Consider the following 25,060-nt stretch of genomic DNA (forward strand, 5'->3'; position numbering starts at 1 on the left):
TTTGTTCCTCAGCCTGCTGGGAGCATCCACACAGCCACGGGCTGTAGCTGACCCACTTCTTGATTAATCATACAGCAGAAATGACACTGAGGCAGCTAATGCCATCTACTGACTGAAGTAACACTGCCACCGGGATAGTCTGCCTCAAATGACACTACAGGGCTGGCAGCATTAGTGATAATCAGAACATTATGTACACCTCTCTGATTACATAGAAGCTGAGACTGAGAATTTAAACCAGATGCTTCAGAAATTATCATTTGTCTTAAGCTTGTTCTATAGCAATACTGCTAAGAAGCTAAAACAGTCCACCACTGGAAAAGCCTTTCAATAACCCGATTTTCAAAATTTAGAAGTACCTTCTCTCTCATAGCCTTCAGTGAGATTTGTGCCCTCCCAGAGTCTCTGAAAATGTGTTTTGCTATGAATATATGCTGTAACCCATTTAAAAAGGAAAACAGGCATTTGCCCCTTTTCATCTCCTTTCATTGTTTTAATGGGTTTTACTCAAGTGTTATAAAGCTGTTTTCACATTGGAGGTGAAACTGGGCTTTTTATTTTTGCGAGCTCCATCTACACTGAAGACATTATCAGTGTTAGGTGAGTCTCTGTTTGTGCTACCTGCAAATAAGCCTTTAATTTTCAATACCTTTTTCTGTGTTTATCTTATCAAATATATTGCTTCAGTGCAATATGCAGAGAAAATCTGCATTTGAAATAAGAGTCATATTTCCTGCTAAAAATCATTGAGCAAGTTGGATTACATATATCTGCAGCCTCCAGGTTAATAACAGAACATTCTCTCTAATAATGAATAATCACCTCTACACAATAAAGTAAATCAGTGTGCTCAGCTCTTCCATAACTGTTTTACTATCGCTACCACTCTTTAAGTCCTTCACTTTTTATCCCTTGATACATACTCCAGTCAGGATTTCCTTTTCCTTCTCATCATAGACATTTTTAGATTAGCATTTTCCCATAAGGTTTGTCTCCTCTCCTTCAGCATTACTCCTGAATTCCCTGTGCAGGAGGAGGAATGGGGGTGGGTGGATAGCAATTCTGTCCTGGGGCAGTGTCACCTGTGAAGAGGAGATGGAAACCTACATCTTAATTCATCTGAATTCGGTGTTCTTTCTGTATTTGGTAGCCCCAGTGTCAGGGACAGAGCTGTCCTCAGAAGGCTGAAAAGCCAGTCTGAAATATCAATTACGGTCAAAGAGGTACACAGCTCTAGTCCTTTTAGATTCTCATCAAGTTTAAATGTTAATATTGAGCTCTGTGAAATACAGAGCTGAGGGATTTACAGACTTACAAGTTTTTGAATCTATGGCCATTACTATTTAATTAGTTATTTCTCTTAACACAAGTTGACTTCTGCTTTTGCTTTTTCTAGTGTTTGATCACTATACTCCACAGTCCTCTCATCTGAAGTCCGTTAATGAATATTACATGACAACAGAAGATGGTGGAAAAAAATGGCTCTAGTGGGGTTCACTGAATATTCAAATATTGCATTGCAAATATCCACTGCTAAACCATTACTTTATCCAAGTCTTCACTGATTTTGTATACATAATCAGAACTTTTGTGTACCTCTTTTTTCTCCTCCAAAGGAGAACAGGAACAATGTATAAATTTAACAGTCTAGAGCAGATATGGCTGAAAAGGCACTGCCTGGGAATCCAGATGCTATCAGCCCTTGTATGCAGTTCTTGAGACGTATCCATCCTTACATACAAATATAAATGGGCTTTTTTAATTTTTGTCTTCAGAAAAAAAGCTGAGTTTTGGTCAGAAAAAATACTTAGCTTCAGGTAATGGAATTATTCTTCTGCTTTTAAAGGTTATTTTTTACTCTGCCTCTTCAGTGCCTTACAAGTGCTTCACAAAGCCAGCTACTGAGGTGCCTAGGAAGGGGTTCAGTAAGAAGGGCTTAAAATAACACCTAAATGTAGGTGCATAATGAAGAGAAGATAAAGATGATCGCAGGTAGCAGCTGCACAAGGCAAAACTACATTTCACAGTAATTGTAGTGGCCTACTTGTGTCATTATAGGTTCAGGGCCTCTCCGCTTCTGAGTTTCTGTTTCTCTCGTCTCTTGGCAATGACAGCAGATGCTCTCAGGACTAGCGTGATGTGTCCAGATTAAGAAGAAAATGCTGAAAAAATAGCAGAAATTCTACTAAGATCAACAAGGGACAGAATAAGTTGAATTTTACAAAAAGAACAAGCTTGTTCACTCTAATAAAAACACTAGGAACATTATTTGAAAAATACTGATGATATAAATATTAGCAGGGGAAAAGTACTTATGAAGCTAAGAGGCAAAACACTGGCCATGAGTAAACTTAGATCAGGAGTTAAAAATTTCCAACTGTCAGAGCAACGAAATTCAGTAAGAGTAGGAAGAGAAACAAGCTGAAGTGAATTTCAGAGGAATTTTGATAGATTGCTGAAAAGGACTGTATGATACTCTCGAGTGCAGCAGCTGAGTACCGGAATCTAGATTTAATTGCCATATCTCCCAACTAAGTTTCAATTAGGACTATATTCTTCAAACATATTGGAGCTTGAGAACATTTTTCTGGAATGCTGGTTTTCCACACAGGTGCATCATCTTTTACAAAGGTTCTCATGGGAAGAATTTTTTGTAACAGTCTCTCCACAAGAGCACATAGTTAATCCTGTTCATGTCCTGCTATTTTCACAGAGTTTAGGTTTTTTGTAGTTTTTCTTAAGGATAAGTATGGGGTGGTCTGTTCTGTAAGTTGGAATTATTTCAGAACATATGCAAAAATGTGCAGATATTTTTCTAGAAATCAAAATAGGGGAGCTGCTCCAAAAGTAATGCTTCCCCTTTTACTATGTTGGCCCACAACTTCAGAGGCAGATGGAGGTGGTAAGGCAGTAGAGGTTGAGCCTTCCCACCAATATTCCGCTACATTTTGTTATTGTGTGACAGATGGCAGCAGAGGAGCAGTCTGAGAAAATGGTGTCTGACATGGAAGTGCATTTCTTCCATGCAGAAAAAATGGCACTCACTGACATTTATCAACACTGAACGTTTATGGAGGCCAGGGAATAAACATGAGCACAGTCAGGGTGGTGCATTTCAATAGTGGTGACAGCAGTGGGTCACTTCCACTGCGCAGATTTTTAGGAGCTCAGCATGCAGGCTCTTGATCATTGCCGGTGAAAATGCACAGCTAATGGTGGTGACTATATTGAAAAACAGTATTATTGTGCTTTTTGTATCTGTTGTATTTTCCATGGAAATAAATAGGCAGCCTTCATTTGCCCATCTATATATCGTATCCATCTGATACAATTAGGCTGAGTTATTTTACCATGGGAGCAGTGAACTAAGCTTTCCCAACTCTATGAAACATTTATTCTTGATATCAACAGTTTTCAGAAGCTTTATGCTTTTCTCTTCACTTGCTTTTCAGTATAATTGGGATGAATGCTGCTTAAGCCTATCCACATGTTACAATGACGTGTCATGTTCCAGCAAATGAGTACTTCAGTTGTAGACTCTACCTGTAACAATCTCCAATCCATAATTCCAGTGCATGACCCTATTTTGTCTGCGCTTGTCACTGGGTTGTCCTTAATTATTTTGATATATTCAGAGTTCCCGTATATAGAACTCTAAAATGCTGCATCATATTTTGCTACTGTGTTTTCCCTTGCATTTAAATTTCTTAAAATGCCTTGGAATTTTGTCACGGTGCCTTCATACATATGCATGATATGCCAGTGCAGAAGACAGAACTCTTTATTTTTAGAACTTATGAAAAATGCATCCAAACTTCAAAGTTGAATTAGAAATCAAGATTTCTGATTAGATATTTTGGGATTCAAATCATACAAGACCACTAGAATGTAGACAATAAAAAGGATGCTATTAATTTTTCTTTAGAGAGTGGAAATTAAATAAATAAATAGAACTTTTGTAAATCTCAAGCATTGGAAGATTGGAAATACATAACTAAACCGAAATTGACAATTTGGCTGCCTACACTTTGTAGGCAGCTTGTGATAGTTTTAGTATGATTGTATATTGTTTCTTCCCAACTACATCACCAAGGATTTGAAGTGTCCAACAACAATTTGTTTTATACATCAGAATTCACTGAAACACAAACAGAAACAAAACATGGTGTAGCCTACTGATTTCTGTATTATATGATGACATAGAAAAAATTCAGGATTGGACTCCTTTCTTAATACATTTGTAATAAATATTACATAGATACATATTGGTCATATTTATTCATACCAAGCAAAAATGCACTAACAGTTTTTGTAAAGCTGAAAATGTTTTATTAACTTTCAACTACTAGAGATGTACAAGTTTAAACTCCTTACAAGTGACTGAAACTAGAAATTTGAAATGTAAATCAAATAACAGAGCCCATTGCTAGTCTGTGCTTAATAGCTCTTGCAGCATTTTGTATTACAAGTATTTCACCTGACTTCTCAAAAATAATTTCTACAGATCCTGTTGTAACACTTGTTTTGCTTATATGCTTATTGAACTGAAGTAATGTGTTACCTAAATGGTAGCAGTATCAAATGAAAAACTTACTGAAAAATTTGAAACATTATCAGCTTGGCATGAACCAATAGCAATGTCAGAAATGTATTCCCAGAGGTAGAATTTGCAAACAAACTTGACATCTTCTTCTTCGTACCTTCCAGTCCTACATTTTATCTGCCTGTTTTCATGGATAAAATCTGAAGTTGTTAAATTTGTGAAGCTTGTAATGTCTTTGAACTATGTCCAATGCCTCCAGCTTGCAGAATTCATAAGCTTCACCATTTGAAAATGATTCACTAGTTTGCCCTTCCAATGAATTTCCAGTATGCCAGAGGAAGCCCCTCTTCTGTGCTTAGGAACTGTATGCACAAAAATACCCTGCTGTGCAGTTTACAAGCTGTGCAGTAGAACAAAGATGTCAACACAGAATCTAATTCCTTTTTTTTTATTTTTAACAAAGAAAGTTTTCTTGGGTGAAAACTGCTTTATGCGCAGCTCATTAACAGGTTAATGTTTGCCTACCCAGAGCTATGCTCATTTGCAGAACCTGCATATTAGCTATAGTATTTAGTTAGTTCCTGCTCGCAGAACTCAAAGCTCCTCCCAGAACAGGAGGGTGACTGCTGCATACATGACAAATTGTATTTTTAGCTGCTTATGATTTATTCTCTCCAAACAGCAAAGCATTTAAATCATATCTACCCTAATCATTAGACATTTGCTACATTCTGCAGTTTGAGATATACTCACAAAATATTGTCTTTGTGCATTCAATTCTGATAATTATTGTCTAATGTGAAGAGACTCTTTTCAAACATTAGGTCTTCCTTTTCTTACCTGCTCTACACCCCTGCCCTTCTCAATAAAAAACAAAGCAAAAATCAAAACAAAAATTTTGACAACAGACAATAAAAATAGCATTTTTTAAAAGAAATGATGATCACGGAATCATAGAATTGCTCAGGTTGGAAAAGACCTTCAAGATCATCAAGTCCAACCACAACCTAACCATACTACCCTAAAAACCCTTCGCTAAATCATGTCCCTGAGCACCACATCCAAACGTTTTTTAAACACATTCAGGGATGGTGACTCAACCACTTCCCTGGGGAGCACATTCCAGTGCTTAACAACCCTTTCTGTAAAGAAGTGTTTCCTGATATCCAACCTAAACTTACCCTGGCACAACTTGAGGCCATTTCCCCTCATCCTGTCAACTGTTACCAGAGAGAAGAGACCAACCCCACTCTCTCTGCAATCCCCTTTCAGATACTGGAAGAGAGCAATAAGGTCTCCCCTCAGCATCCTCTTCTTCTTCTTCTCCAGACTAAACAGCCCCAGTTCCTTCAGTTGTTCCTCACAGGTTATTTTCTCCAAGCCCTTCACAAGAACATATGAAAAAAAGTCCTGTGATTGCTTTGAATTTAGCAGGCACTAGGTGGTGGCCACTTAAGTGACTTTAAAGCAACATCTAATGCAGTTGGGTGTGAGAAGCAGTTATTCCAACAGCAGAAGTGAATTGGGTTGTTTAACTTGTTGGCTTCTTGAGCATTATAGCCATTTTAGTATAATTAAATGAAGATGAGTTGGATGACTATTACTTTCCCATATTTACAGAGTTTAACCATGATTCATACTTAGTGTGTAAAGTATGCAACAGAAATGTAGTAGATCTTGGAATATAGCCAAGTGCTGTTCCATGTTTATGAGTATACAGAAATATAGAGACTTACTATACTAGATTAAACCTGCATTCCATCAAGTTTAATGTAGGTGAGTACCCATTCAATATAGTATATAGTGTCTGTCAGTATTTAGAATCAGCTGCTTCAAATAGACGTGCAAGAACTCCTAAAGCAGCCTGTTGTGGAGTAATTTCTTGTACAGTAAATCACTCCATACCATTTACTGCTCAGGGTGTGATATGCGCATAAAGGAACAAGGCTTTGTAGCTTTCCAAGGATGGCAAACATAGTTCCAGGAGAAAGGATTCAGTGTGTGGGAGAAGACTGTTTAGGTCACATTGTAATTCACTTTCCAAAGGATAAATAGAAATGTCTCTCTCTTTGCACAAAATACAATCTTCTAATCTCTCATGTGTCTCAGGAGGAGATTCTTGGCTGTGTATGCCTAGAACATATTAAATAAATAAACAAACTTGTTAAAACATAAGCCCTAAAGAGTGTACAGAGATTTCTGCTAAGAAAAGTTAAGAATTGTTCGCGATAGGTGCCCAAGACACAGTTTCCTACTACTTTTTCAGTACTAGTTTCCACTGTAAGTGCCAGTGGTGGGATAACAATATAGCCAATTAAATTTTGTACAGCATCATTAGGATACAATGTGCAGTGGAATGAACAGGTTTGCTAAAAAGTCTCTTATTTTCTAGGCTATTATAATGAATTTTCTTACACAAATCTTTTAACAGTCCCATGTTCTAATGAGACAGCCATTCTGAATTAAAATTTCCATCACTCCTAAGCAGTTGTGTCTTACAAAAAAAAGTCTGAGAAGAATTGGTTATTATTCATTCCAGCTATGGTAAATGAATAGATCTACTTTCATCTGTTGGAGCGCTGAGCAGCTGAAGCTATATTTTGCAAACTGAAGCATGTCCTTAGCCCATTAGTTAGATTCAGAGCACCAAAATCAATAAATATGTTCTATCAAATATTTATGTTGCACCACAACTGCCATTCTTAGTTGTTTTGGTGTTGGGTTTTTTGTTTTGCCTTTTTTTTGTTGTTGTTCTAAATGGCCATTGTGTATCAAGGGCTTCTGTAACTGTGCTGAGCAATTCCTGCACAAGTAGGTAGAGCTTACACTGAAGAAGTGGCATGTTTGCTCGTGAAGTCTCACTTCCTTCTGAAATTGGGTAATGCCTCTTTTGGGATCACCGCATACCTTACAAGTTCTGCTGATGTTTCTGCACTGCAGAGATCTACTGGCACAGCTGTGGCTTAAGCTAGGTAGGCAAAAAAGAATAAAAAGGGGAAGGAAGGGATTGTTGGTGAGAGAGAGGAGAGGTACAAGTCTATGAAGCTGTAGGAGGAGATTTGGAGATTTTTCAAAGACATGAATGGTTGCTGCATCTAAATTTTCTTTTCTGCTTTTGAAAGTCTCTCTCATTAATATGACACAGAAACCGAGGTAAGATAGAGGGGAAGACTAAAGAACAAGAGAGAGAATATGCTTGGAGAAGGGATCTAAAGAGAGAGGCTGAAAACAGTTAATGAAACTGAGAAACATAATCCTTGGGATAGAAGAGCAGCACCAGTCAGAGTCCAGATGAAAGAACAGGGAGCAAAGAAACAGCCACGAGGGTGAGAGGGGACATGCGACACACAGCTGACAACACCAAGTAGATAGAAGCAGAAACTTGGCCTTGAAAAAGTACAAGGAGTCAAAGTTAAAAGAAATACACTTTAACGCAGATGGTGCTGGGAAGTCCAGTGATGATGAGGGTGTCTGTTTAACCTCTCTGCACACAGATGCTGCTGCAGTGCATCGCCAGGAGATGGTTATGATTTCCCTAACTGAACACCCATTACAACATGTTGTGGCTTCCACTCTGGCTACACACGTAGGTCTCAGGAGTAAACTCTAAATGCCTTTTAGGCTAGCATGCATATTTCTGCATAACTCAACCATTATTATTAACCTGATTCTCATTTCACAGCGGTTACCAATTGCCCATATTGCAGGACGGCTCGTAGCCAGAAGTGTAAGTAGGCATCAACAAAAAAAAGCAGACCAACCCCTGTACCACCTTCCCTTGTCAGAAAGAATTAAATAGACAAATATATAGCCCCAACTCCCATATTTCTAACTGCTGCTCTAAATGCAAGGCAATAGTCACCTGTGTTAAGCAGAATACAGACACTTGAGACCGCAGTATCCATTATATCATTGCTATCTCACAAGGCAAAGTGGGTACTATTCTCTTCCCATATGGGCTAGATATATGAGAGATATATGAGCTTTAGCTGCTCTGTAAATCCATGTTTTTGATTCAAGTATTGCAAAAGACCCAGCAAAACCTGTAGTAATTGTATAACTAGATATTCTTGTTATGTTGGATGAAAAAGCAGAAATATAAAGGCTTCAAGATTATCTTTAGAAAGACTGAGATTATAATTTCAGTGTTGCTGCAATACAAAATCTCAGCTCTGATTTGATCTATGACCACAGGACTGGGTGCTGCAGGGCAATGCTCATCAGCTGTGGTCCCACACTTATCAGGTCCCCACTTTGAGTCTGCTCCAGTCTGTCAGGAAGAAAAACTGCTGTGTGGAGCTATTCCCATGTTGCAGGCAATGTTTTTTGTTGTTTTTTTTTTAATGTTGTGCCATCTCAGCTTGATTCATGAAGTTGCACTGAGGGGCTCTGTTACCATCTCCCTGAGTTTTGTTCCTTAAATTGTCCCCTGCTAATTATGAACTCTTGGGACTGAAGTGGGGGATAAACAGATAATGAGTGAAGCGCTTCCCAAGCTTTAGTGAAGATTCTGCAACACAAGGAAATGGCTGAGTGTGAGAGGTAAAAAGAATTTGTTGAATCCAGATTAGGCCAAAAAGCATCTTTATATCACACAGTTCTGACTGGGGTTTCACTGTGCAGGCAGACAAAGGCATCCCAGTGCTTCTGCAAGCGCTCCTCACCTTTCCTTCTGCTGCTTACTAACACCCTCTGATTTGTGCCTGTTAGCAGTGCCCACTCTCAGCTGGTGCCTGGCTGATGTGTGCAGTCCTTTGCTCTTCAGCATTTCTCCTGCAAGAGCCAGCAGTATGTCACAGAGATGTCACTCTCCTTTTTTAAAGACAGCCAGCTGACACTAAATTTTCTTCTCTCCCAACGGTGTATTTTGGCAGTAGGTTTCCTTTGCAGCTGTGAAGACAATTTGCATTTGGAGAGTATTGCTTTAGAAAGAGAAGGTATTTAACAGAGCTAACAATTATTGTTTTCAAATGGCTGGAAAGGTGATGAAAATTTCAGGCATTGCTTTTGCTCATGGATTAAAAACAAATACCGCTGTTTGCCATAAATGCTGCTTCTCTATTTCCTGTGGTGATAACTGGTAGCAGCTGAAACACACATGCTGCCTTAACCCAGGTTTCAGTAAGAGGGAACTTCCATTGGAGACTGACTCCAGGTTTCAAAACTTGAAAGAGTCAGGCTGCACAGGGGAAGGACATGGGAGCTGTGATTGTTGCTAACTTCCAAGGAGATGCTTTGGCCTCTGGCCTTTAGGTACTCTGTGAACTTAAAACTGTTGGTTCTGTAATGAAGAAGTGCAGAAGGCAAGAAAAAAGTGCTGCTCTATTGTGCATTAAAAGAACTAGACAATACACTTTAACATATAAAGTCTATTTTTCTTAGTTTAAACAATTTTATATTACCCTCTTAAGGGCCTTTTGGCTGCAAAAAATATGAACAGAATGAAGTTCTAAAATACATTGTTTGAAGATTCTCTCTCTTTTTCTAGCAATTTGTATTAAACAAACAAGAAATACAAGGTTATAATTAAAGGACTAGTAGTTGCTGCTTGTTTTAGAATGACCTTGAAGTGGTATTCTTTTCATCTTTCATTTTCCTTTGCTAATGTACATTCCAGTAGGGCTAATTCCTCTTTTTTCCTCCAAGGGCTTTGTCAAAGTGAAGGCGAAACTCTAACTTTCGTCTCTTCATATTTATAATAATCTTTTTCTCGTCACGTTCTTAACATTATATTGCATCCACTTTCATTCCATTGTGAATGTCCCTTGTGCTCTAAGTCCAATTTTCTGCTTTTACCTCACAGTGCTTAAACTATCCATTCTATTCTGCTCTGTTTTCAGAGAACCAGCTCTTAGCAACTAGATAACGGCCCGATACTGAAGGTTTCTTCTTTTCACACAGTATAATATATCTTTTCTTTTCCAAAGAGATTTTTGGAGCTCAGATACCTGTGCTACAGAACAAAGCATCCACGTGCTTTCTCTTTAATATCTCCTCTCAGAATTCTGAAATGCTAACTTATTTATTACTCCGCTAAAGAGAAAGCAAACAATTTCATCAATCATGTTGAATCCTTTTGTGCTCCCTTTTTGTACTGTAAGTATAATCTCTGGAAAGCTCTTGGCTGCAAATTCGATAAAGAAAGCCAAGGGTTTCTTTAATAATTAGCACTGCATTCACTCTGCAGGACTGAGCTTGCAAGTCGGTGCTGGCATTATCATTGGATTCCAGTCCTGTGTTTACTTGCTTTCATGAAGACAAAATGTCCACACAACAGTGCAGAAATGCATGTGCTGGGAGAGTCTTAAAGATTGTGCTGGCCTCCCTGCATCCTGCTTCTGTTTTGGCTCAGTATCCTCATGCTTTCCAGGGCAATGCACTGTGATTTACAGATTGCAAAGGGCAGAAAGATAGCTACCAGAGGCTTGATATGAAATGAAAATTATTAAGTCTCAGCAACTTCCTCCTCTTGAGCTCATGGAGCAGCAGGGAGCATGAGCATGGAGTTATCCTGCCCATCAGCCAAGCTCACCAGCCAGGCAGGGCCAGCACATAGCCTCACAGGATTTGTGCCTTGAGTGCTGAAGCTCCCCTAGTTGACACTATTTTCAGCTAAAAGCTTGATAAAGAAGCATATACCAGCTATGGTGACCTAGAAAAGTGGGAGCTCACTGTGTAAGTATCTTTGTTCTGTGCTCTGTGGCAACAGATTGTTTTCCTGCCCATGTATGCTCAGGGTTTTTTAGTTTTCATTTTTAAACGTATTGTGTTTATAGGTTGAAGTTCAGACGAACACATGGTTATAATGCGATAACTGAATGTAGAGCTTCACAATAAACAAAGTAGAGGAGAAAAGAGAAAATTGAATAAGCAAAAAAAAAAATCATAATCACATTGAAGCATTCAGTTAAACAATGTGAATATCATCATCATCATCGAAGAAATTAAGATCTGAAACAGATTTTTTTAACTATATAAATAAGATGTCAATACAAAGTAGAACTCGGTTTCTACCACATTTTATTCTCTTAAAACTGCTGTTTTTCTGGATGAATGTTAACCGTAGAGCACTTATTGTACGTGCAGCCCTTCTTCTGATGTCCCATTTGGACAGTAAGCTCAATCACTTAAATCTAAAGGAAAAATTAGATTACATAGCAATGTGGACAAGGGTGTTTTACTGTGAGACATCTAACCTGCTGTATTGGGTTGAAAAATAACCACACTGTAACCAGCAGTCTAAGTTTAATTTTATTTCTAGAAAGCAGAAGTAAAATTTGCTTGAGTTTGCATCCACAGACTAGAAAAACTAAGTAATCCTGCTTACAGGCTTTTAACAGCATTTTCCCACCAACAAGCACTCAGTCAGTGACTTAAAGCAAGAACTGTACAGAAAGAAGAAGCACGGAACAAAATTGGGAAAGCCAACAGTAGCAATAAATCAGCCATGCCTATTAAGTAGGATTTCTATCTCCCCAGGTTGTTTTGGCAATAGCGCTAACCTTAGCTGCCCTCCTGCAGCAGTAAGTGGCTAATGAGGCACAGTGCTCTATCAATCACTGCCTCAGTCAGAATGCTACTGCACACTGTTGTCCAAATTTAGGGTAGATCCATCCCTTGGTCTAAAAGGGCATGATGCTCTGGGACTTCACCTGCCAGCCTAGATGAAGCACGCAGGAGGATGATTTTCAGAATTCAGCCCTGGTATCTCAGTTGGCCTCTGTCCAACTGAGGGCTTGGAGGATACAGACAGATGAAGAATTTCTTTCAAAGCTGTGCTGACTTCTAGACAGAAATGGGTGATATGACCCACAGCCAGAGACTCTAGGCTGCTTCAGACATCTCATATATGCAAGCGGAGCAAATACAGTTTGAGGAACCCCAATGCTGTACATATAAACACCCCTACTCTCTACAACCTTGGACTGTGTCATAACTTCTGACCAGGCTTCCTGTATGACTTCCAAGATGTGCATTCCTCCAAGTGGGAGTCAGCACACTGAGTGAGGAGTTGCCTGATCAGCAGGATGTGCTAAAAACGGGAGTAACTCATAAATCCCGCTCCTCCTGTAGACAGTCCCTACCACCTTCTTCCAGGTAAGGTGTGTGTCCTCTCCTGGCAGGCACCCAAAATCTTCTTTTTCAAAAAATAGAACGGGGATGACTCTTCCCTGTCAGAGTACAAGCAGAGGCTGCAACACCATTGTGTGCAAGTGTCAGTGATGAGAGAGCTCACTCATGAAGGAAGCCTTAGGCCAAAGTCTATCCAAAGGGCCTTCTCTGGTCTAGAGAGATGGGTCACAATGAGCATTTGCATGTGTGAAGAAACTCAAAGTTTTAAATGTATGAAAATCCCTAGTGGTATTCAGTCTTTAACTATAATAGAATTTTAAAAATCCGAGTATTTTTTATTTTTTCATTTACTTTTGTTGCTTCTTTACATTTATTTTGAAATTGTTTTCTTTAATATTGTTCATGTATGAGTTAGATACAAAATTTTTGTGAATGGGACCCTTGCTAAATTGTTCACCTATAGAAATAAATGCATAACAGGAAACTGTCATACAAAAACAGAATAATGTTTACACTAAGTTTTTGTAAACTGTCTCAGTTTAGAATTAGAAACGTTGAAAATAATTTCAAGTATTTACAAGGACAACTTTTAAAAAGACAGCTTTCCAAAACACTATAGGGAATGCATAATTTTTAATCTCAAATTAGGATCTTTTTTTTTCCTTTTCAGTGGAAAAATGCTACAAGTTAGGAATTAATTGTCTCGTAATTGATTGATAATTTTCCCTCCCGCTGTGTGCGGAAAGCTATTGGATGATGGCATATCATTCTCAACAGCAGGAAAAAGTATCAGTCATTATGGGACAATTAGTTCCAATTTCAACTATTTCTCTTTCTGCAAGCTGATAAGACTGCCTTCAGTGAGTAAGCATAGTAATTAACCATAAATATCAGGATGTTTTTTAATTTTATTTTTAACTTTAAAAACAAATCTCATTGCGGATGCTTCCTGCGCCCCATGCTCTTCTTTTCCTGGATTGATTATGTTCATGAAATATAATTTCCATGTAGCTACAGTTACCAGAACCTGTCACAGCCAGTCAGCTTTCATTGATGGTTTTGCCAGGTTGGCCCTCATTTCAGTGTTGCTCTGATGTGGTTGAAGAAAACCCTAACCATCTTTTTATCAGTGTGTCTTTCTGAAAAGTGTGTATTTCCTTACAAAACTGCTATCTGTTTAGTCAAGACAACAGTCAGCTCAAAGCAAGCACTGTAGCATACCATTGTTCACACATCAGAGACGTACACCCATGACGGATATACAAAGACAAGTGTATCTGTACATGCACAGGTATTTACACATACCTGAATGATCCTGAGATTTTTAAGTCTAGAATGTGTCTGAAAAATCTGAGTCCTTTATCACTCAGAATTTGCAAAGCTTGATGTACATAATTCAGTCACATGTGAATATTTTTCCCATTAATACACTTAGGTGACACATCTTGAAGCCTTACTGCCAGATACCAATTGTTTACATTTTTCTAAATGCCAGTCTTGTAATTTTATCCTGAGGTCTGAAGAACTTGCTGAGCTCCTTCCTTCTCCCACCTACCAACAGTAATGCAGCCCAAACTTTATGTGCCTGACTGTAAAATATAATCCTGTGCTTTCATGTATAACTGTAATCTGCAGTAGCTTCTCACAGATCTCATAGTAATCAACTGGTCTTTGAAATTTAGTTAATAATTGTATTTGTGATGCACAGGAGGAATAAAGTCTTGCTCATTTTCTCTTAGCTTTTTATACTGGAGATGTAACAGGGAAAAAAGCACTCAAAGTTGAACTTAGAATGTGTTACTTATTAAATTCAGCATAAATGACTGAATATACATGGAGAGCAGATCTTTTTCAGAAGGTGCCATTTTTATATAGTAACTTGTCAGAATCACACTCAAAGTTGCCAATTATTTCACAACCTAAACCCAAGATTTAACTAAACTGTGAGGTAGCAGTGAACTGTACATCTCAGGTTCCTCCATTTGCTCTTTGCTGCATGTACTTTCCTGCATGTTCCTAATTAATTTCACTAATCCCATGATAACTGAGTGCTGAAATTGGGGTGTATAGGGAATCTCAACACAAGGAAAAGTCAAAGATATCAAGCCAGAAATATTAATAGCATCCCTCTCCATATTATTTTGCGATTTCTGTTGTTTTGTTCCTTATGAATCTTCCACGTCACAGCAAATCTCTGTGACACTTCCCAAGCTATAGGCTTTATTAGAGATATTGATCGGACAGTAGCCAAATATGTGAATATAAATTGATTTTTTGCAGTGTACACAACAAGGATTTTATTGATATAAAGGGCTTCATTATTTGCAGGATTACTTTAAAATGGTTTTGGAATGAAAAGAATTCTCTGTGGACTGTATTAGAATTTCATGCGTAAATGCAATTGAACACTAATTTTTATATAAATTCTTTTGTCTTACACTGCTGTATAAGGGAAGTCTGGAAGTGAATACCAGGGGAGTAGAAATGCAGATTACAGCTTCGGGTAACAAGATGCAAGTGGGAAAGATGACAGAATGATCATGTGGGAGGAAATTGCTGCAGTTTCTCTCTCATTCCTATTCATAACTCTAGCTGGTATCAAGGATCTCAGTCATTCTGAAGCAGCATTTGCAGCAGTAGAGGAAGGCAGAGGGGTTAAATTATACGTATTCTGATGCTTTGACGGTTTTGGTAACCTCACTGATGCTGAAACATTACCACGGTGTCAACATCCAGAGAGACAGCCCCATCCCCATTACCTCTAAAAGTCAGAAGAAATGCATGACTAAGAAATATTGTGTACTTGGGGGAAAATTACAGTTTTAAAATGCACCCAGGGAAACAGGCATTTTATACAGTGAACATGTGCATGGGGCCTGCCACTCTTGACTTGCCACACTGCTGCTTGCTCTCAGTTTTTATGTTTTTTTTTTGTGAGCTACTGTGGCTTCTCTGACTCCAGCATCAAGGAATGCAACTTTGCAGCACAGTCAAAAAATATGGCTTTTAGCTGGAAAATAATTAGCATTTGCCTTACTATTATCACTTAAATTAACAGAAATATTATCAACAACTTAAAGTTAAAAATGAAAATATCATTCTGCATTGCTTGGCATTGCAAAACACACACTGATTAGCTGTTCACAGATTACATCAGACTGCTCTTCTGCAGGAGGCAACGTTTCCCCTGCATGGACTCTGCAGCATGAGAGATTTTGGAGCCCTGTACACTGAAAAGTTCCACCTTATTTAATAATTGGTAATCAGGAAGCTGAGGGAGAAGAACATATATTTTGCCATGTAGTGAGGAGTTTGTCTTACTCCAGTTGTCAGTGTCCGTGTTTCTTATAAAATAATATTTTTCACTGTGCAGATAATTTCATGTGACGTTATATGGTTAGCTTGGAAACATGCTTGGAGATGAAATCATATTTTTTAATCATTTCAGTTAAATAAAATGTTTATCATTACGGGCAACTGTGGACAATTTTATGCCTATCCTACATATATGCTATATTTTTTAATTATAAAGCAAATAAAAAGTGAATCAGGTTAAGAAGAATACCTAAAGGTAGGGATATTGTTTGGATTTAAGCCATGCTAAGGTAACAGACTTTCAGTACGAATATTAGCTAGGAAATCTTACCAGATTTCATTTTCTCCCGACATTTTAGGTGCTTCTTATCCCCTAATGTGCAGACATGCATGCTTTGTGTGGCTGTTAGAAGTTCTACGGGTGAAATTCCTATCTACATACACAAAACTTCTGGACGGTTACACTGCCAGAAGCGCCTCAGATAATAACTAAATCGATGTCTGAGAGCAGAGGAGCAAAACTCTTACAAGCCTACAAAAAAGGAAATGCTTTGATTTGGATATTAAGTTACTTTCTGTCAGCTGTTACTCTAAAATAATTGTTGCTATTTTAAGGAAATTCTGAAGACTGATACTGAGCTCATGCTCAATAAGTGGAAGATTTGTTGCATGCTCCAGAACTGTGCTGTAGATAACTTAGAATACCAGTTGTTGGCTTCCTCAAATAACAGTTTTGGTGAACTGTCATGAAACATTTCTGCCAAGCTCTCCTGTCTTGGAGCTGCAGTGCTGCTGCCTGTCTTGGTATGTCTTCTGTCACTCTCAGACTTGCTCAAACTTGTGCTCAGAGATCCCCCCTCCATGTGTGCCATGTCTTCATCCGCAGTGACCAGCCACCTCCTGGACTCTTCCTATCTACAACATTGTGTTCCTTTGTCCTGCTCCAGACTCAGTGGCAGGACTCCGCTCACATCAATATTTCTAAACCTCAGCAATAAAGTAGCCATGGAATGTAGGAGAGATTTAGCTGATTTGTCTTGTTTTTTTCAGTCAGGACAACAAAAGTGTTGATGTGATATTAGCAGTGAGCATTAGAAAACAGTTTTACAGAGCTAATGCACAACTGGGATCTAGAAAGTTTCAGCTGGACTGATGTTTTACATTTGACACCAGGAGAAATGTTTCTTTCTCTACTCAAAGAGGGGCAGAGAGGCAATTTCAGGTGTAGAAGAGCAGTTGCTGAGGCAGTTTTTGTGCATCCGGAGCAGCATGGGTGGGGCACCTGACTTTTCCCACCCAAGTTTTTCATCAAACCTTTGATTCCCTGACATGTCGGGCCTGAGCAGTACTAAATATGAATTGCACTGTAAGCCTCTGTGGTAGTGGTAAAAAGGCTGTTTTGATATGTCATCTTTAGCGTGACCTTCCATTCTTCTGAAAATGTAGTTACAGAACCATCTTTAGAAAAAGCCAAGAAAGTCTCTTTTCTGAGCTTGTCTTTTAAAATAAATGTCTATTACTGAAGCTAGAAAGATAGCATATTTCATTAGTAAGAAAATGAATGAGTATAAAATGTATTATTAACATCCCAGAATACTTCAATCTAGAGATCGTTTATTGTAGATATCTTTAGACATTCTAGTAATGTTCCCATCTTCTTAATGATGAATTAATTTCATTAAAACAGTCTAATGGAGTAGGGTAGAATTTCACTGCAGTGTCAAATCTTTCTCTGGTACTTACCCTGGCCATAGCACCATTGAAAGCCAATCATTTCTTCCTCTCAGTGCATGGCAGCTGCAAACAAAAACAACACAATCATATGAGTGATATTTCTGTGTGATTTTTTTTCTCAGATAACATGATCACATTCCAAGTTTTATGTAACTACTGGGATGCTGAAAAATAAAGGTGCGTAGGAAATACCACTTAGCAGTCTAGATGCCAGTTTACAGCTTTGCATGCTAATGGACATACAGTGACTGTAGCTGTTACAGCTACAGCAATATGCATTGAATAAATGGTGACAGTTACCTCTGAGAACTTACACAGTTACTCACCATAACACTACATCTGTATGATTTAAATTTTTATTATGGCAGAAAAATCTGAGCAGCAGCAAAGTAAAAGGACAGTCTCTAATAAATACCTCATGATACCTCCTTTGGTCAGTGTGGGATTTCTGACCTACTTGCCATCTCATTGTATCCTGTTTGTATTCAGCAAGTAAGGGAAGAAGTAAGTAAAATTATATTGACTGAAATACACCATGCAGAAAATTTCTGCCCATGGAATTAAGTATACACTAAGTCCTTCGGTATCTGCTGAGATGTATGTGCTGCCAGTTAACCACATAGGAATCATATAAACTTTTTTTGCTATCATTTGAACCTTCCCTTCTACCCACTTTTTTCTTTTTTTTTTTTTTTTTAATTCTAGTATGAAAGTCTCCATTATTTGGCAAAAGATCACAAAATCATAGAATATCGCAGGCTGGAAGGTACCCACAAGGATAAATCAAGTCCAGTACAGGACCACACAAAATTTAAACCCTATTTCTGACACCATTGTTCAAATACTTCTTGAACTTCAGTGGGTTTGGTGCTGTGACCACTGCCCTGGGGAGCCTGCTCAAGTACTCTGTTCTGCTTTCACTCCAATCCTGAAGAATTTCACAGGAATCAGTGTGAACATTTCACATCTCTCTCATTAATGCTGTCACATTATTCAGATTATTTTTCAAAAACCATTTAAAACAAGTATCAGTTTCCGCTGGGATTAGTCCTTTCAGGTGGAGCACATCCCACTTCAGATAGGCCTGAATGTTTGCAAAGAGAAGTTGTTGCACTGGAACACGAGTTTTTCTGAGGCTACTCCATGCTCTGTAATCAGCCAAATCTGAAGTCTGACTCTCTTCTTTCCTTCTCTCTCAAGAGGTGTCTTCCAACAAGTCTCTCACCAGCAGGTTCCATACCAGAATGCAAAAGCAGTCAGCCAGTACTTTGTACCTCCATAAGGAAATATATTCCTTTCTGTGAATCTCCAGGGTGCATTTGTAAAATATTCACATCCTTCTTTTTCAGAGGAAATGATGTAGAAATTCTGTAGACTTTGGAGCTGATAGTCATTTTTGTCAGGATTTTTCTTGCATAGGGAACAGTAGGGTTCTAAATCCCCGATTTCCTCAAGGCTTTAAATCACCATGTCTGCATTTTCAGTCAACACTTGCCTATTTCTGTAAAGAAATGACAGACATTACTTCCATGCATTCTATGTGTTTTTTTCAGAAGTTTGGTTTGTTTGTTCATTTGCTTCACAACTGTTTCTTAAGGATTTTATGGCACTATTCAGGATGGGCAGTGTATACCAAAGAATCAGCATGCGGAGGGACTATGCTCTGTGTTGTGTTTTATAGAAGCATGTAAAAGAAATAGGTATTTTATTTATGACCATAAATGTGCTCTTACTTATGACTCCATGTTACGCGTGCAACAGGTATTCTTTCATGACTGGCAGTATCATCACAGTAGTGAACACCGCACTAGAAGCATAATTGAATTCTATGACTTTCCATTTTTTAACTTATAAGAAATTCTTGCTTGCAACTGCCATTTCATAAATGGCAGATAATCTGCTCATCTTTTGTAGATCTTTACCTTTAGCAATGCACCGGAGCACTAAAGTAACCTCTTTTTTTTTTTCTTGTAAAAGGCCAGTTTAAATCTAATTATCCAGTACTCTGCAGTCTCTAATAATACGACTGTGTTTATACCATTATGGTGGGAAGCTGCAGCATTACAATAATAGAAGCTATCAGATGTTATCTCTGTGAGGGAGTGGGCATGTGCTCTTCAGAAAATTCTTTTCTGCAGACAGCTTTTTCTGAGAGGAGATGCTTCTTCAGCCTCTTCACACCTATTTAAAATATCAGGACAGTGTCATTGGCGTGTAAAGGTCAAAGGCTCTGTAGCAAGTCTCAAAGCATTTGTGCATGCCTCATTAGGTGTAGTAACCTCTATCTGCACTAGGGCTCTGCTGAGGATTGTTCCTGGAGATCAGAGAAGTACAGTAGTTTGTTACTTTTTCCTTTTTTTTCTTTTTTTTAATAAATGAAAGTGTAGCACTTCAAATTTATTCTCCTAATATATTTTCAAAATACAGCTCCAAAACTAGAAGCAAATAAATTACATTTGCCTTAATTTTTAATTAGCTGAAAGTCATCACTGCAAATTGCGTCTTCCGTTATAAAATAAAATAGTCGACTGCCAGGCCTGAAATAATTAACCAATATATTATAATTAAGCAATTTAATTTTGATTTAATTATGATATATCATACAACTTTTCTTCTGATGTAACTGACATTCACTGACAAAATGCTATAATATAAAACAGCATTAATGTTTACAGCTGATGGCTCTGCATGTTTTGCTTCATAGTATTTGGCATTCATCAGAGCATATGGAAAAAGTCTCCTAGCCTGAAAGAGCTGGCACGTAATTCTGCACTACACAAATTATGCACTACATGTTTTTCTCAATAGTTATTGTGAGAGGCAAGGGGGGAAATCTTCACAGACATCAAGCTTGAGCCAAAGTTCATGGATATTAACTGGAATCTTTCCATCAGCTTTGGTCTGCTTTAGATAGCAAACTGCTCCCATGTTGTTACAGGCAAACAGATAAGACCGCATGTATATGAAATATTTATGTAGCTATCTCACATACACATACTTTGTCAACATCAACATGATTTTATATTAGGCTAGAGACTGTGAGGACAAAGGCAGAAGCAGTGGGCAGGCAGGGAATACTGCTTCATTCAGTGCTGCCTTAATAAAATTGCTGCAAAATATCCATCAAATTGCTACTTCAGGACAAGGCCAATCCTCTATTTAGTAAACATCTTTTTATTCAGATGGTGTGTTAAATGATGACTTCTGTTCCAGAATACACTTATGTGCAGACCCTTGTGTAATGACTGGTGATTTCCACAGGTTTGTCTGCCTGCAGTTGGGCACACACTGAATCTTTCTAACTGATGGCTTACACAAGAAAAGTTGAAGGACAAAATGCCAATCCTCATTTGGATCTAGTGATCTGAGCACTCTCAGTGTATCAGAAATGCTAAGTCACAGCTTGAAACAATGACTGAGAGCCTGCTGGGAAGGCAGGATCAACCCAGGGGAGCTCCAGTGTACACAGTGCACCTCAGTGTCTGGAAAGAGTGGAGCCAAGATCCACTCTTCCCCACACCTCATTTAAGGATTGGCAGTGGAGGCAAGGGTATCTTACTGGAGATGCTTGCCTAGTTGAGGCCTTCCCAGGATAAGCAGATTCTGTCCTTTATTTCAGCATCTACAGCTGCTGCATTTAGGCATATACTCACTTGCTGCAGTGTAGGTTTTTGCTGCCCCACTGTTATTGCTGCGCTTTCCATCACATCATAGTGTTACACTTAGCAGCATCTATGAAAGTGATCATGTAGGGCAGGAAAGTTCACAGCCTATTATGTTGCATGCAGTCAGATGCTCCTATGCCCCTTTAATTTTGATGTGTTGCCTTTTTTGCATGATGTTTGAATTTCTCAGCAGAAGGTCCAAGGCCAAGTTTCTTTTGGGACTGAGAGCAATTGTGCACTCAGAGCAATAATGAGTGTTTGTTATCTTTCAAACTCTTTCTCCCTCCGGTTTTCTGAAGAATAACAAAGCATGATTAGTCAGATTAGTGCTATTTAGGAAGCAGCAGAAATTCAGAACAATGTGTTCAATCCAATGTAAACATTTCAGCTAGTCTTCTGATAGTACTTAAGTTGCACTGTGTAATCACCTTCACCCCACTGGCCCCAAATTCTTTGCTTCACAACATAAGCTCAAGCAGAGGTTTTGCAAAATGCCCATTAAATGAAAAATATGGCAATGTGTCATGCTTGTGACAGCCTTTCAGATTCTTCAATATGGCTGCATTTAGATACCCCACAGATGTCATAGCTTCATGAATACACCAATGAGACGTGAATAATTTAACAGAATATTGTCAGTATCAAATGTCACACATAATAACTGGAAGGAAAATTGCCTTCAATAAATAAAGATAAAAATGGATGCAAATCAATTCTTGTTTAATATACAACTTGCTTAAGTATAAAACAATAGCTTATTACTTTGGCAGGGAGGTATGAAGTGTTTTTACTACATCCTTATCACTTCATTTGTTTGATATTGAAACTGTGGCTGTAATTTGCACTTCTGTACCTCTCCTAGGTAAGTAATTCTGTAAATCATTGTGAAATCTGCACATAGGGAGCACTAATTACCCTTTGTGCCTTTACTTTCAGAATTGAAGAGCAAAAGGTAAATCTCTGTGAGTTTTACAAGAATTCTGAGTTTTCAATTTCAGCAGTTCAGAATTCAGTGTGATTGAAGAGGAACACTAAGCACTAAAATGATTCCAGCTGAAATTAACCCTGCAAGAGACTTTTCTCTCTGTTCTAATAAATACTGTATGAAGAACATGAAGCAGTGAGTTGACACGGTCATATTTACTCAGTAAGCATGAGCACCAAGTGATATCCTGCCTATTTAGTTTTTGATTGATATGAGATCCTTTTCAATAACATAAACATGTTCTCTGTTTGCTGTTGCTCTTGTTTTCATGATGTAAACCTGTTCTTCTTTGTTTGTTTTTGTGTTTTTTTTTTCCCAACAGCAGCTTCCACAGGGGTTACAATGGTGAGTGAAAGTCATCATGAGGCCCTGGCAGCCCCGCCAGCAACCACAGTAGCAGCAGCTCCTCCAAGCAATGTCACCGAGCCAGCCGCTCCCGGAGGAGGGGGAGGAAAAGAAGATGCTTTTTCTAAGTTAAAAGAGAAGTTCATGAATGAACTGAACAAAATTCCATGTAAGTAAAACTTAACTAATTAAAAGCTTCTGCTGGCAGATTAGGTTTAACAGAAATGACCTGACGTTTATTTAGAGAATGTACTAAATGTTTTCAAGTCAAGCTAAAATAATCAGAAGATAAACTCAGTTTAGTGAGCTCCTCAGAATTAATTGTAGTGGAAAATACTGAGACAAACTCATATGGGATTTCAGACTATTTTTGATATGTCGGATCATTGTTGCAACTTTTACTGATAAATTACTGCTGGGTCATTCAAACTGGACAGGCCAGAGGACTTCACAGTGGTAATGGGGACAAGGAGCAAAGTATTTCCTAACAGTAGCACTTATGGATTTGTATTTATTCCGAATGGTGTATGCATACTACCTGAAAGCCAAATTCGACCCTACTTCTTTAGTCTTGTGAAAATACAGGTACTGTGTACTCTTGGAGATTAGAAAATTTAGAAATGGAGGGGGAAAGAATGGCTTTCCAACAAGGAGATAGCTCTATGAAAATGTCATTCTTTGAGATCTGTCTCTCAGCAATTCTTTGAGATCTATTATTGAACTTTGTTGGCATGAGTTCTTAGACCTATGCCGGATATTTTAAAAGTACCAATTCATATTTCCATCATGCCAATAGATTTCAAGTCATTAGTGTTCTTTTGATCTTTGCCAGAAATTGTTGATTCAGAGTTGAGTCATTGGTTTGTATATATTTGTTAGCTTTCTGCTGTTCATGATAATTACTGTCTGCTTGAACCTCTGTGGTATATTTTAGTACCACACGTTAATGTGTGTTAAATATGCAACTAACTCAGCACGTTCCATATCACTTTATGTAAGTTAGAATTTCTTATTTTAACCAAATCATACAAGCAGATAATGTTGGCACTTTTCTATAAATGGAGGTTAAACTCTATGTGTATCTGTGCTTCCATAGCAAGCAATACAGAGAAATTGAATCTCTAATAATTTTTACTTCAGAGTAATGTAAATGCAAAATATTTTCGAGTAGTTTTCATTTTTAGAACATTATCATTTGTGTAAGGAAATGCTGTATGAATGATAAAGATGGGAAACAAATCGGAATATTAATCTATTTTTTATTTTTTTCATCTCTGAGATGGATCTTGGCAATCTGGCAGATGCAGTTTTTGCAGAATTGATAACAAACAGCTTTGCTCTGTCGCTCAAAATTCTCACTTGCAGGAGTAGATGTGTTACAGTGGTAAGAAGTCCATATGTCATTAGTTTGGTAATCTGCACAATCCAGTGCAGACCATACTGAAATGAAATTGCTCGTTGATATCATGGGAGAAGCAAAACTGCTAGAATTAAAAAAGAAGAGAGAAAAAAAAAAATGAGACACTGAGGGAGAAATGGTCAGCATTTGAGCCATATTCTTTTAATTTACAGCTCCCCATTCTATATAAACAAGGTGAATTACATTTTTATGTAAATATTATTTTATTTTGTAAGCTTTGATTCCTGTATATGGACAACTGGAAATGTGCTAGGAAAATAGAGGAATTTTGAATGCACTGCTACCTTCTTTTATAAAATAACAATGAAAACAAATGGAAACTCATTTTGGGAATCTTTCCAAAGAAAGCTTCTTTTCTTTTTTCATGCAAAGAAATAACTTACTTTTATGTGACTGAATTATTTTCAGAGGAAAGTGTACTGTGCCATAAGACAACTGTATGATGAAATACATTTTAGTAACTAGAAAATATGGTGCCTTCTGCTAAGAGTGCAAACAGAACGTGTTGCATCTTTCTTTTCCTAATATAGAGAAGTACTCTGAATGTAACACTAAAGTAAATGGGAATCTGCTTCTTTAGAGAAATATGGAGGTTGTCGGTAATCCTGCCATAGCTGAGAAGAATTAATCCAAAACAGCTGCCTTTGTTTGATCTTTCTTCCAGATAGTGGCAAATGACTAGCTTGATCATTTTCACCTTTAATAATTGTATTAACTTCTCCTATTAGTTTTCCCCACCTATCTGTGGAGAATCTCTTACTTATTTTTTTGACAGAACAGTGTCTTAAAGTTTTCACCAGATCCCTGTCTTGAAACACAAGCCCAAAGCCTTTCAAACTTAAGACTATCAATGTATCTCCATGTATCTCCTATTGTATCTCCTATTGTCTCTTAGTTTTTATGCTTCTTCCTTTTTCCTTCAGTAATAATGTTGCTTCAACAGTTACCCCGCACTTCTGGTTTAAACATAGTTTGTTTAA

General features: G+C 38.0%; 1 protein-coding gene across 2 annotated transcripts in view; it reads left to right on the plus strand.

Moving 5' to 3' along the window:
* SYT1 (synaptotagmin 1) overlaps window positions 1–25,060 on the plus strand; it is a 260,890-nt gene that overhangs the window by 114,203 nt on the left and 121,627 nt on the right. For both annotated transcript variants that reach the window (XM_010708424.3, XM_010708439.3), the window contains exon 3: window positions 22,638–22,829. In XM_010708424.3, coding sequence (XP_010706726.1) covers window positions 22,658–22,829 — 172 coding nt within the window. In that variant the 5' untranslated portion in view covers window positions 22,638–22,657. The remainder of the gene's footprint in view (window positions 1–22,637; window positions 22,830–25,060) is intronic.

This window comes from Meleagris gallopavo, chromosome 1 (assembly GCF_000146605.3).
Source record: "Meleagris gallopavo isolate NT-WF06-2002-E0010 breed Aviagen turkey brand Nicholas breeding stock chromosome 1, Turkey_5.1, whole genome shotgun sequence".
Lineage (NCBI taxonomy): Eukaryota > Metazoa > Chordata > Aves > Galliformes > Phasianidae > Meleagris > Meleagris gallopavo.